This window comes from Thunnus albacares, chromosome 2, assembly GCF_914725855.1.
Source record: "Thunnus albacares chromosome 2, fThuAlb1.1, whole genome shotgun sequence".
NCBI classification, from domain to species: Eukaryota; Metazoa; Chordata; class Actinopteri; order Scombriformes; family Scombridae; genus Thunnus; species Thunnus albacares.
This window is the reverse complement of record NC_058107.1, coordinates 16,398,360-16,420,073: the sequence shown is the minus strand read 5'-3', so window position 1 is coordinate 16,420,073 and position 21,714 is coordinate 16,398,360. Positions and strand designations below refer to the sequence as shown.

General features: G+C 41.2%; 1 protein-coding gene across 8 annotated transcripts in view; it reads right to left on the bottom strand.

The window, feature by feature from the left end:
• Positions 1-336: 336 nt before the first annotated feature.
• trpm3 (transient receptor potential cation channel, subfamily M, member 3) overlaps positions 337-21,714 on the bottom strand; it is a 150,918-nt gene continuing 129,540 nt past the window's right edge. For 6 of the 8 annotated variants that reach the window (XM_044368825.1, XM_044368847.1, XM_044368832.1 and 3 more), the window contains 10 exons: positions 20,442-20,670; positions 17,227-17,430; positions 14,855-14,995; positions 13,110-13,238; positions 12,241-12,492; positions 10,901-11,075; positions 8,380-8,530; positions 7,447-7,640; positions 7,083-7,215; positions 337-6,332 (listed from right to left, as the gene is read on the bottom strand). In XM_044368825.1, the coding sequence (XP_044224760.1) occupies positions 4,709-6,332; positions 7,083-7,215; positions 7,447-7,640; positions 8,380-8,530; positions 10,901-11,075; positions 12,241-12,492; positions 13,110-13,238; positions 14,855-14,995; positions 17,227-17,430; positions 20,442-20,670 (3,232 nt within the window). In that variant the 3' untranslated portion in view covers positions 337-4,708. Of the gene's footprint in view, positions 6,333-7,082; positions 7,216-7,446; positions 7,641-8,379; positions 8,531-10,167; positions 10,297-10,900; positions 11,076-12,240; positions 12,493-12,849; positions 12,968-13,109; positions 13,239-14,854; positions 14,996-17,226; positions 17,431-20,441; positions 20,671-21,714 lie in introns of those variants that run through there. The other 2 variants (XM_044368883.1, XM_044368870.1) reach the window with 2 other exon arrangements.

Below are 21,714 nucleotides of genomic sequence, written 5' to 3'. Positions count from 1 at the left end.
GCACCTCATTTTCGTGGTTTACACACTGTGTGACTTTACAATGATGAGGTTAACAGGTCTCGGTCCTAGTTTGTAGCACACATCATAAAAGGAGTCAAATAAATGCAGATGTCAATGTTTAGTTCTACACGTTTTCCATCAGTGAGCCAGTTAACAATTTAAGCACCATGATAAGTCTTTCTCTCCCACCAATGTGCATGGTTGTGTGTCTGTTTGTGTCTGTTATTCCTCTCTACTTGTCTTTTTTTTATCAGCCTGCTAAAGCTGTCATCACATCTGCAACACACGTGATGAACAACTGTCTTTTTGTCAGATAAGAACAGTCAAGACACGGTATACCAATCTATTTAATTGTTTATTTAACAATGCATGCCAGACATGATCCTATTCACATTGAAGAATACAGATTTGTATTTGCATCCAAATACTCACTACTTTGATTTCATATTATAATCTCTCTCTATCTTTCTCTCTGTCATCTTTACAGGTCGTCTCTGTACACTCTGAGTGGAAGAACTGCATGCATTTAAACAACATTAAATAAAGTGTGACCAGCAGGGGGGTAAGTCCCTTTCAGTTGTAAAAGCACAACATTAGCAATTATTGCAGAAAAAAAAACAAAACAACATGTGCATGAACTTCTCTAACTTACGAGTCACAGGTTGTCATAGAAGGGAAGCAGATCTGTTATTATTTATTTATTATTGATTATCGTCATATGCTCATGGTTCCACAAAACTGTAAGCTACAGTATACGAAAATATTGTAAAAATACTGTACACTGAGATTCTGTTGGATTGTGTTGTGTTGGCATGCCTCCCTGTTATTAATATCGTCCACATGTTGGGGTCCACACGCAGTTAATGTACACACACGCACGCACGCACACACACACATGCACACACACACACGCACACACACACCTCCATCTTTAGATTTGAGCTATCAATACCTTGCACAACAGCCATGTCAACATATCACAAAACCATTTATAGAATCATGTACACATGAATTTAGAAGTGCCACGAACATGTATGCAATATCATGTACCTTACTATAAGGATTAAATGAACTTGAATTTTCCTACTTCAATAGATCAAATAGGAGGGCCTAAACCTACAACCCCGACACAGTCATCTGTTTTCATACTTAGCCGTACAAAACTGAGTCGAGCTATACGACCCTTGCTTGGTTAACCCTTGTCTGCCACCGCTGTGTAGACAACAGGTCAGTAGAGCACAACTTAGCTTCTTTCCATTTGCTTTGGCAAAGTTTGGTTTGGTTCAAGTGTGAGTGACCACAGCCCTCTCTTTCAATACATAATTCTCTATTTTAAAAAATCCCTCCTTGTTGTTTGGAGCTGAAACTCCTGTGACTGAATTAGGAGCCTGTCGATCAGGTATGAAGACATTCATTCATATTCTATTGCCATTTCTGAAGCCATAAAGCAAAAATATACAGATTTCCCTACATTTCCCAAAGATTCTAGGTTAGACTTGTAAAGCACAGTGATTATACTAGAAACCTTCTTCTGAAGACAAATTCAGATCTCTCTTTCTCTTTGCATCTTTCTTTCCTTTCACAATGATTCCACAATATACTTACTGCCTTGCATCACTGGTGTTGTCCCTGAGCATTGACTTGGGGTCAACCTTTTCTTACCAAAACGTACTGTAACCTATATATTTGGTGAGGAAAACTAAAAAATCTGATCCTTTTCAGGGCTTCAACACCCAACTTGTCATCTCACAGGTACTTTAAATTACTTCCCAATCTATAGCGCGTGTAGCCACAATGTACAATGTAGTTTATTTTGGAGTTGTGATTAGTGGGCTCAGGTTAAAGTTTGGGTCAGAGATAGCAGACATATGCAGAGACTGGATTGTCAGACAGATTGGGTTGTGACACAGAAATAAGTTAAATCGTTCAGTTACTGCAACAGTATCAACCTTATGGTGATGCTGTATCCTCACGGTTATCTCTCAGTTTCATGTGCAAATAGTTATTTTCTTCAGCTATGAAACTATTTTCCTCATTCAGATCGTTTATGTGTTTTGGTGGATTCAAATATTCATACAAGCAACAATACAGTTTGCTAATTACAACAACAACAACCCCCCACTCTGTACATCAGATGTGTTTGAAGAGAAAAACAAATGTTTATGCAACATGTTGAAAATAATCACTGATATATGGGCTCTATGATTAGTGAAAAAACAAAAAAAGAGAAATTTCACAGATATCTGAATCACTTCAGTCCTCACATACTCCATCCATGCCCAGAAGGCACCCTAAGTTTGGTATACTGGCAACCGTGTATTGCCGTGTCAACTTTACATTAGAAAATTCTCATAAGCTGCTTGATAAAACATACAATAAAAACAACTGTAAATACTTTAAATATGATTGAAATGTACAGTATATCAGACAGTTCTATATTTAATAAATAATATAATACATCAGCATTTAGTGCATGTAGATGGTCATCTTTTATTCAATTTAAAAGCTTAATTAGAAAATACTTAAAATTCGACAAAAATATCACTGAGAAGATATAAATATTAATCTTGTAATTCAAACAGGCATTTACTGTAATTATCAGTAATGAGCGAGAAAATGTCAATAAATAGAATCAATCTCAAAATAATTGCAACATGATTAAACTGAATTGTAATAGTGATGAAATATAAAACAAACATAAAAAAAAAAATCAGTAAGAATTCTATTAATTTCAACTTCTTATCTTTAAAAAGCTATCAGAGAAGGGCATCTTCTTCCCCCCAGACTTCTTTCATTAAAATAAAAATTAAAAAAAGAGAATTTTTTTAAAAACACTGATCTGGCTTTCATCTTATACTCATAATGACCTCATGTTTCCTCCTTTATGTCACTTAAAATCCATGCCTTTCCTATATCTCGGCTAGAATGCATATACTCGACAGCTTATTTTCAAGCTTTTTAAAAATGTAAATTAGCTCTTAACTGAAAATGTTCAGCATCCTCTTATTGACCTGTGTATGATTTAGAGTCATGACATAGAGTCATCAGGCAATTGCTTTTTTTTAAAAGTCTCCTTTTGCAGTGGCTGGCTTTGAAAACAATCTAAAAAAAATAAATAAAGGTGAAAAGCAAATGAATGACAGTTAAGGAATAAATGAAGGACGGATCCATTAGTTGTAGGTGGATGTAAAACCATTTCAACCTGAAGGAGGAGACCTGGGTTGCAAGAGAGCAACAATTCGTTGAGTGGAATGATTTTTGGTGTCAGGTGCAGGCAAAGAAGGTTCACATCAGGTTCACCCAGCAAGCGTTGCTTCTGAAATAGGCTCACAGCGCCCTCTTGCCCCCATTTTTTGCAATTGCACTTGATAAACCTCTCTGGGATCGGGTCTGAACTTGAGTTTATTTCCTGGTGTGTGTGTGTGTGTGTGTGTGTGTGTGTGTGTGTGTGTCAACATGTAAATATGGATGTGAATGTCTACATGCACTTTATATAACTCTTCTACCTCCTTTCCTTCCTTATGCATTGGCTCTCAAAGCATCGTTTCCTGTTACAGAGCCATGCCTCGACGCAGTGCTATGCCCTGAGCATGAGCTGTAAAACACTGGATACTGTCATGTCACATTTTCTCTCATTTTCTCCTGATAACTGCTCCTCACTCTTATCACGTGGCTAATTAACCCAAGTGTTTACTGCTCCAGTTACTGCAGGTACAGGTTGCTGACAGTCGACAGCCATGACTGGAGACACATGATAAAGAAATGACCTTTTCACTGTTTGTTTAAACACTGCTTTCTGTTTCTAGCTGAGCTGAATAATAAAAAATGTTTTAAAAAGTTTTGTAGATGTTTTAGTTTACAGACAAATATCTATGATAAAATATGTGAACAAAAGACAGAGTTCCTTTGAAAAATGAAAAAAAAAAAGACTATTTGAAAGGTGTATTTGTGTATCCAGAGGTAAGTTGTTGCCATGTTACAGCAATCGTTTCCAGTGCAACCAAGGGGGGAAATAGTTCCCGATGGTTCCAAACACTTGACTGATTCTTTTATGAAGCAGCCAGAAATAAAAACTTCTTTCTGTTTGCTAGTGCTGGGGTCTTAGAGGGTGGATTATATGAAGAGAGGAAATTGTATATAAAGCGAAGGCTGAGTGACATTAATGATCTCTGTGCTAAGACAAAATGAGATGGATGTTTTCTTTCTTCTCTCTCTTTGTCTCTCACATCTGACAGTTTCTACCATATAACGCAGCTAAGAGTAACAGTATACTTTCTTTGACTAACGTGATTGATATGTGATGTAACACAGTGACAGATGTCTACGTAAAAGGTGGTGGGTGGAAGACATACAGTACAAATACACCTTCCATTGCCAGAACACCCCATTGAGAGTTACTTAGCTACAAGAGGAGGTAAAAACTAGTCTAGAGTCATAGCTCTTTGTTTTTGACAGGTGTACAGTAGGACCCCAACCTCTCCCATCCCCATCCCCCAGCTCCTCATCCAGGGTAAAGTTGCCCTCCAGCACTGACTATGAATCAACTTTTATCACCTTTACTAACCTAAAACGTAAGTGAAAAAACCGTAGATCTGGTCCAGATCAAGATCTATGGGCAACTTCACCCTGTTTTCACTATTTGCCCATTGCTTTTTCACTTTTCTTCCCTGGTCCTGTCAGTGTGTGAGTGTGCTGACCAGTGTCCTTGTCACGTGTAGTTTTGTCTATCAAAGCTGCGGAAAGCTGATGGAGTAGCCAACTTCCTCATGGAGAGGCTGTCAGTCTTGGCTGTTTCAGGCCGTGCACCAGACTTGCTCCTGAGGAAGGGGTTTCTGGTTCCTGCCAGACCCCGCCCCCCCGGCCCAGGCCCCCTATCTGCCCCCAGACCCGGTCCCCTCTCCATCCTCTCACTCACCGACAGGCTCTTCCGGTGCGGAGGGGCCAGCGTGAGGGAAGGATGGGAGTCGTCTGAGGAGCAGCTGTTTGCTCGCTCCAGCCTGGAGAAGGGGGAGCAGAGAGGGGCCCCGCCGGGCCCGCCAAGGCCCCCTAAACGAGGGGTATCTGGGGCTGGAATCAGGTCCTCAGGGTCCTCTGGATCGGACTCTGTGTGACTAAGCTCTGCCTCTCTCTCTGGGTGAGAGGAGCCAATGTCTGACGGCTTATCAAAGGGGAATGAGGTGGATCCTCCAGGAGAGTGTGAGCGTTCTGCAGGGGTGTATGGAGCTGAGACGCAGCGTGTATCGATGCAGTCAGTGATGCTGGTGTACTCTGCAGCTTTTACCTGGACTCCTGCTGCCCCTAGTGCACCGTAGCAGCCTCTTGGTGTGAACATGAGGCTGTGGGACTTGACCAAAGGAGGCTCGTCCAGGAAAGCTGTGCCTGCCGTAGAGAGGTAGCGGCTGCTCTTGGAGCGCTCGAGCAGCCCTGCTGAGGGAGGCGGGGATGGTTCCATGTCCCAAGGAGGTAAGGTGGTGTCTGGTAAGAGGTGGGCTGAGCACAATGACAAGTCAGCAGCTGCACTATCGTCAAACATGGCTCCGGCTGTTCCACTGCTGCCTGCACCGCCCTCCGAGTGCCTGTCGCCCAAACCGCTGGTGGCAGCGCCGCCAAAGTCCCGGCCTCCTGGCAGCACCGTCTCCATGATATCTGACTGCAGCGAGGAGTCTCTCTGGAGCGGTGGGACCATACGGAGAGGATCCAGAAAGACCTCCGCAGGCCCCACCTCCTCAGAAGTTGAGACATAGATATCAATGCATGATGATGGACGGTGCTGCTGGGAGACCGACAGCGTCGCCAGGGGGAGGGGCTTAGACTCCTTGGGGGCGGCAGCTGAGGACACAGATTGTGAGCTGTTGGCTCGGTGGAGACTAAGTGAGCGTTCTTTGAAGAAGCTCTCAGCTCGTTCAGCTCCACTTGCGCGTTCACCACCACGACCGCCTCCAACATAAAATGAATGACTCCTTGTCCGTGTAGCCATGCTAGTAGGAGAAGGAGGGGACATGGAGCCCTCAGCTGTTCCCTCCAGCGCCTCCTGCAGGCGGTAGGCGTTCCCTTCTGTGCTGTTGAAGCTGCTTTGACGAAGGATGTACGCAGCTTCGGGGCACTCACCCTGGCGGAGGATGTATGCCGAGTCTGTGCAGTCAGATGACGTCCGAGAACGTACTTTGTTGACCTCCCCACGCTCAACACCTGTCACACGCTCCAGCGCTACGGCAATTCTTCCAATCAGCTCCTCCATCTGGGCCAGACGAATGTCAACAGTCTGCAGTGAGGCCTTCATGAAGTGTTCCCGCTCATTGACTTCCTCCAGACGCATTGCCATGTTCTCCACCCTGACACAACAAGGAGAAGAAAGGACAGAAAAGACATTAAAAGCACCGGAGAGGAAAGAATAGCGGGGGAGAATGATGGCCGAGGGTGCGACCCATCGATCAAAAAAGCAAAAAGCATAATAAAAACAAATAGAGAAACACAATTTCAACAGATTGAAAGCATATCAACTACATTTAAAAATGCACAGCAATTATACAGAGAAATACTGAACATAAGCAGAAATGCTGCATTACACAAGCAACACAAAATACATTTCTCCACAGACACAAATGACAACAGCATTGTATTTCATGAGAAAAACAAATGCACAGTTAATCGTGCTATCTGAATGTTAAAACTGGAGTCAACTTTCCACTTAGTTAACTGACACCATTGATCTACGTACATATTAAAGCTTGTGGTCTAGGGTGCTAATAATTTGTCGCTCACTCTTTTGCCCTGTGTGTGGCCCATATAGACAGTTAGATGCATATCAAAGCATTTCTGTATTTGCAAGGAAAACAAACATGCAGCTTATGTGTTGCCAGTGAATCTGTTTTCTCAGTATGCTTTTGTCTAGAGTTGAAATGTGTTTGCCTCCCGTTCATCATAGACAAAAGGAAAACAGGAAAATGATATTGTATGAAACGTGTACTGCATCAGCATTGTATGAAGGTTATATTTCTGTTGCTTCCTCTGTCTAATGTACTTGGTGGACAGAGCATTGAACTCAGTTATACACCAATTTTTTCTGCGTAGCCATGTCTGACCTTTCAGAAGTGACTCTGATCCTCTCATCATTAGAAGAGTGGAATCGGTCATCTTTCTCTCTGAAGTACTCTTCGATGCATTGCTCCTCAAAGTCATGGACTTTCTTCAGCTCATCATCCGTGATGAAAAGCTCTGTGGATGATAGAGTTTGAGGGTGATAATGTTACAGAATCATACTAAACTGTTAGCTGAAAACTGATAGCATAATGCTGTAATATTAGATGTTCCAAATTACAAAATGTACGCTAACTATTCAGAAAATTTTGTAAATACTGTCATTAACTTGAGTTAAAACCAAAACTGCATGTCATTTTACTACCGCAACATTACAACTCATCACTCTTGCTTGTTCATGCCACTCACTCAGTCCATAGTCCCTCTCGTCATCGTCGTGCTTGCGCCAGCGACAACAGAGGTGCTTGAGGACCATAGTTATGTGACTGAAGATGATGAGGGGTGGAGGAAGGACTGGACGCTCATGGAAGGTCATAATGAGCTGGTAACGCTGGAACTTCCAAACCTGGTTGGAGATGGACTTCACCTCGAAGAATGTATTGCTATGATGATGGACAATCACAGAGAGAGATGCCACAGCAACCAAAAAAAGATTACACCTGTTTATAGCTTAAATTAACAACATGAACTCATCAGTGGTGAACCAGACATTATGCTAATTGACTGGTTAATGGACTGATTTGTTCACTCATAGCACACTGCTATACTGCAGAGTCAAGTTAAGATACCACGAGCATGTGGAGACAAATAAACGCAATAGCCAACACAATAAATGGTTGCTGTAATGTGTAATGTGATTAAACCTTCAATTTAACTATTGTTTTATTCCAGTGTGTACTTTTTGGTAATTACCCTGACAAACGTGAGGAAGAGGATAATCGTCTTTGCTACATGGATTATTCAGAGGCACAAAAACAGATCATTAGCATCTGTGTGGAAAAAACATCATCCTGTTCTGTTAATATAATTTACTACCAGCCTCTAATGAGTGGCTTAACAGCAGCCCAAACTGTAACTACTGTCATGTCTCTTTCTCTCACAAATCTTAAGAAAAGTCTGCAAGACAATTATGTCTACTTTGTGTAAAACAGTAAAAATGAGATGCCCCTACAGGTAATATGCATATCTTAGTGATAACTTGCACGGCTCTGCTGTTTTTGTGATGGTGTACAAGGACACAAGGATAGAGGGAAGTGATCTGTCATTATGTTTGCCTAAATATGTGTGTTTAAGGCCCTGAAGTGTCTGAAAAGTAGTGAGAAATGGTTGGATGTTACGTACTTGAACACAGCTATGAGTAGATTAACCAGCAGTATGTTGGCCACCAGCAGATAGCAGGCCATGATGGCCGGGACAATCCAGGCACCTGTCTTACAGGGAGGCAGGGCCACCACCACCCCATCCTCTGTAGTGATGTTCTGCCCACAGGGTGCTGCACAACGCCGCAAAACAAATACACACACACAAAAGTTAATCCGAGGTAAGTATGCCTACAGATAAAGACTTGAAACCATCATATATAATATTTGTAGATGCAAAACAAATTAGAAGGACATGCAGACACGCTTAACATAGACATTACATATATAACATATATGATCAAGAAAAAATATAAAAATAAAAATAAAACCAACAAATTACAAGAAAGAAAAAATAAAACATTGAAGCATGTACTGCACACAAAGTTACAAAACAAAGAGACGAGCAGACCTGAAAATACCAAACAAAATGCATAATGACATATTTTGCAAACAAACAAGAAGCATAAGTTAGTTTTATGCATCTTTTCTTATAGAGGGACTGGAAAGAGTGGTTACTATAATGATAGGGGCTCATGTTCAGAAATGTGCATCTGAAAACAAAATACAGAAAAAAATACGTTCATCATGTATCAACACAAGTTGTGCTCCCAATATATTTAAACATGTATTCAATGTTTAAAATATATTGTCACATATGTGTGCCATAGCTTCATTCAGCAATGGTTGATTGCTTTGAATCATTTGAAATGCATTTAGGATACATAGTATGTTTTTTCCATCTGTGATGGTTCAGTTGCTGTGGCTTATCTGGGGAACATTCAGCATTTGTTCTTGGTTTGTTTGCCTTTGAGATTCATTCTAGTCATGCTCATCGTTGCTTGATGTTCAATTGTTTCACACAATGCAGCCCAAAGACAGAGAACTGAAGTAATTTTTTCTATTTTAGATGTTTTACCTTTCAAAAAATTTGGATTAAAAACTCTGACAACTGAACCACGTGAAAAAACAGATTACAAATGATGAAAGGTGGCTGATAAATATGTTCTGGTCTGGATGTGTGTATGTTCATATTTTATTCCTGTATGGTGTGGTATTCATATGTAACTTTTAATGCTTAATGTTGGCTATATATTTGGTAGAAATATTTTGGCAATGTTGCAATAGCTTCAGTGAGAAGCTGAGCTGGCGTACAGGGAGGGTGATATGGTTTATGTGACAGATGGTGTTGACATGGCAGGGTCACTCCTTCAAATGACGCTAATTGAAAGTTAAAAAAAAACAAAATGGTGGAAAGGAACATCCAAAGGATATCAAAGTTTAAAACTTTGATAGGTCCTCTTGATGTTTTCAACTTAACACAACTGACCAAACAAAGACCATAAAAATATTAGATATATTTAACACATTTGAAGAGTGCTACTGCCATGTAACAGCCATTTGCCAGCCAGTGCCAAAATTAGTCAGGGTAAAGTTGCTCACAGGATGTGTTCTTAGGTCGAGCTACAGTTTAGTCAGTTAAATATTTGGAGAATATTTGCAGCCTCATTGATTCAGGACTTCATACACTTTACAAATTCTCTTAAACTAGCTTCTGGTATTCACAGAAAATGATATACAGTAGCTGACCCAAGACACCAAAACACAAGGGCAACTTTAACCTTAGAGCGTGTGGAGCCGCATGCACACTTGTGTCTCAAGTGGCCTCTAGTGGTAAGAGTGGGCATGACATGGTGGTAATGTGAGGATGATGAAGGAGAGGTGGAATAGGTAAATGTGGTTAAATTGAGGTCTATAGCTATAGATTTACTCTGATTTTGACTGCTCTGGGCAATGTGGAATGCACCATTACTACGCCAGGTTCCGTGAGTTCGTAAGTAATTTTCGACCGGCCAGAGTTTTTCATTCAGCCTGTGCTGTAACTTCCTACTATGCATATCTGAAACAAAGAATGAAAACATTATTTCAGATCTCTTCTCTTTGGGCCACTCCTCACATTCTGTACACAACATCATATATACTACCATACATATGGACAACAGAACAGTATGCAAATACACTCTCTCTCTCTCTCTCTCTCAGGACATTTTTTTCACGGACGCTGCTCACAGTTTATGTTTGATTTATTGAGTCAAAAGGTCACTTTCTCTACATTAAATAAAATAATGTAGACACCAAAAACCAAAGATCAAGACAAACTAACAGTGAAAGTAATGTCCTGATGTAGGAAGCTAAGTAACTTGAAATAACGCAGATGTTATGGCTCAGAAACAACATTTCCATAATTCATAACTCAATCAATAAGAGTGCAGATGCAATTTGACTTGAACTACTTGTAGTGTTTTAATATATTATAAAAAGGCATCTTCCAGCAATATTACAACCTGTGGAGGAATGACTGAAAACTAAATGTAACTACACTGAGATAAGTCTGTATTCAGTCACACTACTTGCATCTCTCTTCAGAATCAGGAACTATTCTCCTCTGAATTAACATAAACAAAGTTTATTCAAAAGCTCTGACACGCTAGCCCTGAACTTACGGTCAATCTGGTCGGCAAACACCTCTCCGTAGATCATCCAGTAAGGCATGAAGAAGATGTTCCTTGCTAGCATCCAGGATGGGTCTTCATTAGGGTTGAGGATGGCCTGCCGTGCCACCCCAAAACTCATCAGCACCACCAACATGATGATCACAAAATACATCATGTCGATCATCTGACAGACAGAAGGGGGCAGAGGAGGATTGCCGAGGAAGGGGAAGGAAAGGGGTAAGTGGTTTGAAAAGAGACAAAAAGAAAACAGTAAGAATATGATGTTTATAGAAATGAATGTGAAGAAAGCAGTAATGAGATGAAACCGGAGAATAGAACTGTAACACTGTTACAGCTGGAGAAGCAGTCTGCATTTGCATTTTGTGATTCCTATCCCTTTCAGAGTCTAGTTGGCTTGTCAATTAAACTTAAACCTTAACTGATTAAGGAAGTTACAGCACTGAAACAGGGGTCAACCTTCCATTAGGCCAATTTATATTCCACTAGCCCATGTTACATGTACATGTATTTGTGCATTAAGGGAGTCATTCATCTGCCTTTATGAAAACCTGAAACGCGACATAGACACACTATGTGTGTCATTCTAATCACTTTGTTAAAATCATGAAGTACGTACCCATTTGGTAATATTAACCCTTTCAGTTTTTCAGAAAGACAGCTGAAAAGCATCCTCTTAATTATATTTTATAACAGATGTTAGTGGAACAGAGTGTGGCCTGCAAATATGGCGTTACTTCAGTTTTCTATTGCATTTTAAATGTGTCATTTATTTTTTCCCCCTTTATTTCTGTGAACTGCTTTGACTTCAAAACGTCTTACCTTGCTGCACGACATATATGCCAATTACCTGACTAAGTCACCGAATGCTAATCTAAATCTCTCCTTCTCTCTTGCTCTCACTAATTGCTGATTTTCATTTCAAAGAGAGTTTGTGTCCAGTGGTACACAGCCCATGTCAAAGACAGTCGAACATCAGACAGATACAGATTTGGGCCTTTGATCTGTTCTCTAGTTGTGTCTCATGTTGAAACGTATGTATCAGAGGCTCTGATCTTGTGCTCTTTGAGATCAAACAATAAGGTTTAATGGCACAGAAGCTTGATTACACCTGCATACCACATACAAATAAAACCTTTGTAATCATGGGACTCAGTCAACCTTCATAATCAGTATAGATCATGCTGAGTGAAGTCAGAAGGTAGAAAATGTCATAAATGAAGAGAAGATAATGGGCATTGAGAATATGATGACGCTGTGGATAGAAAAGAAATAAAGACAAACGCAAAAAATAAATAAATAAATATATAAACCCCCCTGCCACCTCTCACCATCTTGCCAATCATCATCACATAGGGACCCAGGTACTTGTTGACCCCAAAGATGTCGAGCAGCCGGATGTACCAATAGATGATGTTGACGCAATAGATAACCCGCCCGTAGCTCATGAGCGGTGGCTCCTGGAGACGCAGAACCATGCCGACGGAGAATATGAGGATGGCCATGAGGTCTGTGATGTTCCAGTACTCCTGAAGCCACACCTTCACCTTCTGTAACAACTTCCCAGGCTCTGACATGAGGATCTGAAAGGAGGGAGATTGGTAGAGAAAGAAAAAAAGAGGAAAGAAGAGGAGGATGCTCAAATACAGGAATGTTGGAAAGAGGTGTTCATAAACACAAAAACTGAAGGGAAAAAAATCTAAGTGAGACTAATATGAGATTGAAATAGAGGAAAATAATAATAGCAATGCATTGTGTCATGACCACCATCAGAGGGCAGTATGAGTTCATAAATCAGCATCTAGCGGATGTCTGAGGAGGCATCGTTGCAGCTGAGAATGATGTGACACAATGATTAATGCATTTCATACGTTTACAGTACAAACACAGCCACAGAGTGAGGCTGAACTAGATAGTCCCATTTGGCCACATACCTGCATTTTATGTTGTGTCTTTGTTTTGCCATCTCTATGTCCTGTCTTTGTTTCCACCACCTTCTCCCTTTTCCTTTCTTTTTTCCCCTATGCCTCATCTTCATTGACCCCATCGCTGTTCTCCCTGTTTATTATGAGCTGTTGGTTGACATTTCCTCTGCCCTCAACCACAGAATTTACTGAATTAAACTGTGGGCGACATTATGGCAACGAGCTGCATGTATAGTGCACATCTGCGTGTAACCACTGCTGGGATTTATTTGTACCTCTCTCATCTTCTCAATGCCATTGGTGAAGATGTAAGCGATGACAATCCACTCTTGAGGAGAAGGCCACAGGTCCATCTTGACCAGAACGATGTAGTTGAACAACATCAGGTAGCCCACGTATGCCATCTGAATAAAAACACAACAGTAGCAGAGGGAAATCAGCCAAGAGCCAAATGTATTGTTACATGCTTGTGTGTATTTATGTGTGTGTGTTTGTGTAGGTATCTGGCACTGTGCCCACATTAGCATACTGTATATCAATAATGTTCAATTCATTCTCTGCAAACATTGGCTAGAAGGGCACCTGTATAAAGGGGTTTTGTGTGACTGGTTGACCCTAATTACACTTTCCCTTTAATACAGTTTTTCAGATCTGATAATGGAGATTTGATGTCAAGACACTTGATTGCTATACCTCCACGCTCGGCCTGAAAATGTCTATTATGTGTCTCCTGTGGCTGCATCTATTTAAATCCATGTCAGATGTCCACTTTCATTTTTCTTCACGATCCAGATAAAAAAAAAAAAAATCGATCACAATGGAAACCTTACCACCAAAAAATTGGCTTGGCTTGACGTGACAAACATGCACATAAAATCCATTTTTACATCAGTATATTCACAGGCTCTGACATATTTCACATTTTTGATAACCTTAAGAGGTTTCCAGTGATTTGAAAGGAGGCTTTAACATATTTAAATTGCAGATTAACCAAAAAATGGGGGTAGTAAATCAAGCATTCCACTGAAGTAGGCAGGTAAAGTGATTTTAATAATGTGTGACCGGGGCTGTCGTCATTTAGTCCCACATGCACAGTTGGTTTGTGTGATAGGTTTGACTAATATTACCATAATAGGGGTAGTGCTCTACAGTGGATACAGAGCATGAATACAAATCTGGTAATGAGTTAAAGACCACATTTGACCCTAAGAAAACCTTGCATCTATTCTACAAGTGCAATAATGAAATTCATAGTAGAGTCTTTTTCTTTAACCTGTAGGGCAGGAAGGAGAAAAAGCAGGGAGAGGAGGGGGCTGTGAGGGGGCTAAATAGCCAGACAAGAGAAAATGGGATGAAATGAAAGGCAGTAAAATATTTTCTCAGCATAAATAAACTGTGAAATCGCTGTCAGTGATGTAAAGAGATGTTCTCACTGGGCAAGCAAATTGAAGGAGCCCGGGATTGGTTGTGGGAAACATAAGATGAGCTTTTATCAAACATTACACACACGCTCACAGGCATGTACTGTACACACATTCAAAAGTACAAGCGACAGACTTGAAGGACACCTTAGAGTCATGAAATCAAGATGAACAGTGCCATAATGACAAACACTCCCTCGCACACATGTATACACTGTAAACTAAGCTTAAAATCAAATAATATTGACTTATTGTAATATTTAATCCAGCGGCAATATGCCACGACTCAGAGGATTCAGTGTGAGTTTACACAGTGAGTGCAAATTCCCCTTATTTGATCTTTGATCTCTTTCTCTCCCTTGCTACCCTGTATTTTTCTCAGCATATTGCTTCCATCAGTCTCCCCAGCTCTTAAACCTTCCCGCCCCAAAGCTGGGTAATGACAGGGTCGAACACGAGGTTAATGATAATGTAGGCACTGTGGAAGTAGAAGCAAACCGCAGGAAAGCAGCAATTGGCGCTGTTGCAGAAATACAGTAAACTGACAGCGCCAGCAGGAAGCTGAGTATGTAGGACGTGTTGTCGAAGCAAAAACTGACCGTATGGAACCAGAACTTGACAATAGGAGCATTGTAAAACTCGTAGATCTTGCGACCCATGGGGATGAGGCGGTGGCGTTTCTGAACCTCCTCGACATCCTTCTTCCTGGATGTCTCTGTGGTTACTTTACCCAGCATTGCCTGGGGGAATGCAAACCCCACAAGGAGCGAGGGAGGAAGGAGAGAGAGGTGTGAGGGGATAAAGGGATGAAGAGAGCGGGAAGAGGTATGTGACGAATTGGAAAAACAGAGGAGTAGGGGAGATGCAGAGAGAGAATGGAGATGATGACAAATGTGGAAGGGAAGAGGAGGGACGGGGAGAGTCGAATAACAGAGGAAAAAAAAGAAGAAAAACGGAGAAAGGATAAAGGGTTACCTTATGGGCTACTGTACAATTTTAGCATCATAATCAAAGAAGCAAGCACAGGCAATGTCATCATTCCAAAATGTGAAATACGTGTTTGAGGTGGAGTGTTGGGTGAAGGCTGGTAACACAGTATGACGCAGACACAGACACTCATGGATTGTGTCTCAGACAACAGGGAGAGGTAGAAGAAAGACAAGATAATGACAGAGAGGAGACAGAAAAAGAAAAAAGATAAGACATAGATATCTCATTTCCATCTGGGACACATTTCCTTATCCATGAGAGAGGGTTCAGAGCCCACTGTTTTTATGGGTCATGGTCTTAATGTCAGAGCAACACCAGACCTCTGAGGGAGTTATTCATTTAATTGTATTGTATGTCAAGATATATATCACAGACCTGGGCAAAAATAAAATGTTTGAAAGTTGCTCCAAATATTTGTTTCTTGATGAAAAGTTCCCAGGTGCTCAAACAGATGTAATGGTGATCACACTGCCACTATAAGATCAACAAGAAATCAATGAAGAAATAACTATCGCTAACAAATAAAGCAATTTCAATTTTTCCACATAAGTGAAACACATTTCACTAAAGTTTTGTCTATTTTCTGGGTTTAAGGCACACATAGACAGGGCTTTCAGGTGAGTAGATTCAGATGCCAGTGTGTAAATCACACCATGCCTTTACTGTACTGAACATGCACATTTATCTGATCAGCAAGTGGACACAGGCTATCACACGGGCTATAACATTCATCACAGTGTGGTTTATCTAAAGCATCTGAGGATGGGACAATACAATCTCCCTCTGTGGTGTAGCAGTCTGTGTGTATCTGTATGAATCTCGGTGTGATTCACAAGTATCTGAAGGTGCATTTGTACAGTCAGAAGCCAGGGCAATAGGAAGGGCTCATTGCAGATGCATCCGCTGGCAGCAGGGTTCTTTGTTTAACACCACAGTGCCTTGAGGACTACATGTGTAAAATGGCCCGTTTCTTTGCGCTGGCTTGCTGGCTGTGCTCAATGCAGATGGAGAGTATGTGGAGTGGTGCTGAAAGACGTTCAACTCCAGTTCAATCAGTCAACGGGACAACCTTCGATCCAGTTTGTGTATTAAAATTGCCTTTCGAATTCCAGTCTTGATTTCAGTACACAAACTGGACGCTGGTATCATCTCCAGAAATGATTGGATTGAAATTGAACGAGTCTGAATCCTGCTGTACATCCACGTCTATGCAGATGGACCAACTCTTCCACTGTGAGCCGGGAGAAGGTGCTCAGACTCTGCATGATTTAAGCTCTGCAGCAGCAGGCGGACATGGTTATATAATGCAAAAGCCTGGGCCTCCCATGCTCAGCAGCTGACATGCTGAGTGGTATGCTGCAGCAAGCCATCACTGATGGGAGAGAGTGAGGGGCAGCAATCGGCTGGCATACAGTACTGTACCTCAATCAGAACTGAGCTTGGAGAGAGGGGGAAAGAGAGAAAGAGCTGGAAAGAGGGGGAAGTGTTGAAGAAAAAGAGATTGAAAGCAAAAGAAATAGAGAAACAAAAAGAAGCAGAAGGGAGAGCTGGGCAGAGAACAAGAGGGACCAAAAGGAAGGTAGAGAGAGAAATAGAGAAGGAGATAGATGGAAGGAGAAACATACACGAGGGAACCCACAAGCGGCGACAGACTGAGACGCTACAACTCCACGACCATGTCTTTTCTGAGACGATGAGAAACAGGAAAGGCCGATTTGGCTGGAAGGGTCCAGTTGGCCAGAATAGAGAAACAAGTATGTCTGTGTGGAGAAATGTGTGCATATGTGTGCACATATCGTCATCTTGCTGTGGATTGTATAACACTGCGTTAGATCCACAAGAGATATTTACAGAAGAACACAGAATCTGGGCTATGTGTTCAATGATGTGTTTAACAATCTGAACAAAGCATGTGTGTATTGCCTAAAGTTTGAATATGTGTATAGATTCTGAGATGCGGGGCTGAGGTGGGTTCTCTCACCACGGAGTTGTACTGCGTCTCACAGTAAGATCTTACTGTGAACTCCATGTCTTCCTCCTCCTTCTCCTTGACTGGTTTCTCAGGCTCCTCTTCCTCCTTCTCCTGCAGGTAGGCCTCCTGATCCTGGGGCATGTAGGACATCTCATCCTTGTTCTTGAACTCCAGGCTCAGGATGGATGGCGGCAGAAGAAGCCCTAAGATTACCTGGGTGGTGCGGGAGAGAGAAGGTGCAGGAGGAGCAGGAGGAAAGTTAGGGAGAGGAGCTGTAAGCGACAAATGACAGATGTGATAAAGATGAACAGTTTCATGAGCAGCGCTGCGGAAATTAGGACACAGAGAGTCTGGAACAAACTAACCTTCATAACCCTCATGCACATGTGGAACTCACATAACAATTTAACCTCATAAACATCGCCCCATAATACCCGGCCTGCACACGGTTGAATGACAAAGCTTTAGTATTTATGACAGGTCAGATGAGGGTTGTCATTGAGGAGGTCAATTACAAAAGAATTAGTCCAGACAGGCAGCAAGGGTGCTGCCATGATGGACACCCACCAGCAGCGGATAAAGGAGGCAGGCGTGCTGTAAACACTTCAGATAAATAATAGTCAAACAAGAAAAGCAAGAGTGAGGCTGTAACCACAGTGGGAAGGTGAAGAACAAGGAGAAGAGAAGAAGATGGAGAGCAGCGTAATCGAGTGTCTCCTTATCTCTGGAAGCAGCTGTCTGTTAATTATTTTCAGAGAGAATTTTAACTGTGTTCAACGCACTAGCTCAAAATTCAAGTAAGCTTTAATTAATTAAAGTTTACTCATATTAAATTCTGATCAGATGAGGTTTGAAAAACTGAAAAAATAATTTAATAACAAAGGTGTCAGTAAAGACAAACTGATTGAATGTATGAAAAGGACAGTTTCAGGGTGAAATAATGGGGGTTGTGACCACTACAAAATACAATTATAACCACAACATAGCAAGTGATATCTCAGCTTCTCTTGTCATCAGTCATTTCAAGGGGTTGAAGGCAAAGATGTCAATAGTTTGTCAGACTTGATGTGTGAAGAAATCAATGTACTCATCTTTGCATTTCATAGTCCCCTTCACAGCCTCCAGTAAACATTCTGATATGAGTTAGAGTGTTGGGAGTCGAAGCCGACTGTCCTCGCAATTATAGAAACTCACATATGTGCACACGTATTATTTTGACAACGTTATTTACTGAATATCATAAACTCCAGGGGGCACAGAATCTTGTTTGTTCCACTTGTGGTTTCCTTTCTGTCTTTCTGCTCCAGTGAGCTTGACTTAGCCGAGCACTTTCTCTTCTCTCCACCTCCCACTCCATCCCTCCTGCAAAGGCCAAACCATACTTAAAGTACTTGTAGTCTGCCCTGCTCTAAGAAGCTAGCCAGACCCATCATCCTGTCTCACTCTGTGTATGATGAGTGTGAACCCAGCTGTGCCTTCAGCAACTCTCATGGCAACTCTTCATTATAAATAACTCTAACCTCCCTGATCTGCGCAGCTGCCTCCTATCACCTCACCCCAAGACGTGTGGAAAAACCCACATGAGCAAAAATTGCCTAAAACTCAACTATCAGTCTTAACTGAAAGCTCTCCCCTCCACTAAAATGGATGCTCGCCCACATAGGCCTTGATATGAAATATGTGGGACACAATTTCAAGGTTTTTTTTAGTAATTAAGGTCAGTTCTTCTGTTCCCTCTGGCTTAAGAGAAGGCGTTGTAGGCTTATACTAATGAAGTTATGGCGGAAGTTCAACCAGGGGGGGCACCTGGCCCCGACACTCAGCACATTATGAATGTTTCTCCATAGCTCAATGCTCCTATAAATCTCTCTCTCCTGGCTGATCATCCTCCTCCCCACCATCACAAGTAACCCTGACTGGATGAGCTTTGGGGTTCATAGTCTTCTAGTACATCATTTCACCTTGAGGAACTCATCTATATCATCAGTCTATAGGATGGTGTCATTCCTTTTAAAATACTTGAACTAGTTTACTCCGAGTTAAATAAAAAAAATACATAAATTACTCGCTCTTCACTTGCTGGTTTCTTATGGTTGAACTATGTATACATGCACTTGTGAAATCATATCAGAACAAAACACCCATCATACGTTGAAGGACTGACTTTAACAGATTAGTCATCTCATTTCTGATTTCTGTTGTTAACCAAACTACAAGATTATGAATAGATGTGACGAGAATTCAGTGTAAAAATCAAAGGTTGATGTGATGTGATTGGAAACAGTCTGACTGATGTGAGGCAAGCACGTTGAGTCCTGCCCTCACAAAAACCTCAAGATAAAGTGCTTTAACTGTCAGTGGTGACCCGTCTACAGTACTTTTCACAGTCCAGTGCACTCTCTCCACATCGTTGGCGATGAGTCATCATGGTCAAACCACAGTTATAACCAGACACACACATGCACTTCTAGCTGTAGGTTATAAATTCCTTATTACAAAGACTTTGTATGGTTAAGAGCTAATTTTTCACCTGTGCTGAATAGTTTAGGTCTTATGTATTTAGTGAAGATGAATAGACACACAGTGTGGATGGACAATGAAAGTATATTTTTTCAGTACTAGACTGATGGTGTCTGAGATTCATCAAGGACATAACTATTGTTCTGTATACAGAACAATTCACTGCAAACCACGCCGCATTACTTCTAATAGCAATCAGACTAATACTGGATTTTTGAGACTAAATCAATTTACAGCTGAAAATTAAACTTGTTAGTACTCTCTGGTGGAAAAACTAAAAACTAAATGAACTCAAACTTGTATTTGGCAATGTCTTGTTACATCCAAGCTGTTACTGTATATGTAACGACATATTTGTAATATGCTAATATCAGGCAGGCTTTACATAAAATCATGGTTTATTGTGTCTGAAGCAGCTTATGATATTCAGAAGTCATCTACAGAAATGTTTTCATGCATCACATCTGGTAATTCTCATGTTAGTGTTAGCTACTCAGCAGCAGGACAGGCACAATTTGGGACACCTAGACGTGAGGGGATTACTTTTTACACAACTTTTCCCAGGCAGTCTGATGGGATGCAATCATTCCAATACAACCCAAACACCGAAAGCCTAAAGTCATTGTGAAGTGAACAACTGTTAAGTGTAATTTTTGTTTTCTTTACCCACAGGTTATCCCAAACATCTGCCCCACTTCCACTACCTTCAGGCCTGAATTCTTGCGCATGCGCAGGCGTCCCATCCACATGTCGGTCAAGAGCATCTGACTGCAGGTGTGAGCGATGAAATCTCTATGTTTGGCCGCTACCGCCAGCTGCAGACAGGTGGCGTTGCTCCAGTTCTTCAGCTCGTAAGTCAGCAGCTTCATGGCCATCTGCTCGTCCTGTTTATAGGACTGGTCTAGGAGCTCCACTGCCAGCTGGCCAAACTCTCTAGGGAATTATATGCAGGACATATACAGGCACACAGAGACATGAAGAGAGACAGTAATATACTCTATACATGTAAAAATGAAATTAAACTGGTCCAGACATCGCTAACCATCTGGCCAGAAACATTCTGCATATCAACACAGCACACAGGCATGACTGAGGCATTACATGACAAGCATATCAAATGTCTTTAGTAGATGCACACACAAGGATACAGCAAAGAGTGCCCAAATTCTCACTGGTAATTATGTCTGTATTTGTCTAAGGTGAAGGGGTTTGTAATGCTTGTTCTTCCAGTTTATAACATACTGTATGTATTCTGCATAAACAAGAAACACTGTGTGCAGAATGTATTCTGAGATTTCATTCAAAGTTACAATTACAGGATAACAGAGCTGGTGTGAAATATTCCTTCCATAAATGAGGCAGAAACATAATAAAATATGGGAAAAATGGGAATAGTAGTATGGCCAACACACTCACATACACGCAAACACACACACACATAAACATAATCTTGCACTATCAAATATACAAAACTGCAGGCAAACATAAAGCACCGACCCTTGCACCAGCTTTTTAATATGTCCCATTCCAGACAATAAAGACATAAATCAGATGAAGTTTCACCCTAATTTCAGACACTGGAAAAAACTTTTTGCCACACAGACATGCATGCAAACAAACTCATGAATACACAACACAATATTGTACACCATACCGGAAAGCAATCACTCCTGTTGGTTTTATGTGTGTAATAAAACACTAACACTGCTGGGCTTTGGAGGATTTATGAAGCAAGGACTCACAATGTCATGGATGCACAGCACATGACACAGTTCAGCTGTGTTATATCAACAGGAGAATGAGTTTCTGGTTCTATGAAGTGCTTTTTTAAATGACTTAAAAGATAAATCATGACATATAAAATGCGTATATACCAACAGCATTTGTTGGCAAGTGCTTTGAGAAGCAGGAACTCCCTACATAATGTAGGCATCGCTGTATGTACTTCCACATATTATAAATATCCCACAAGTTCCC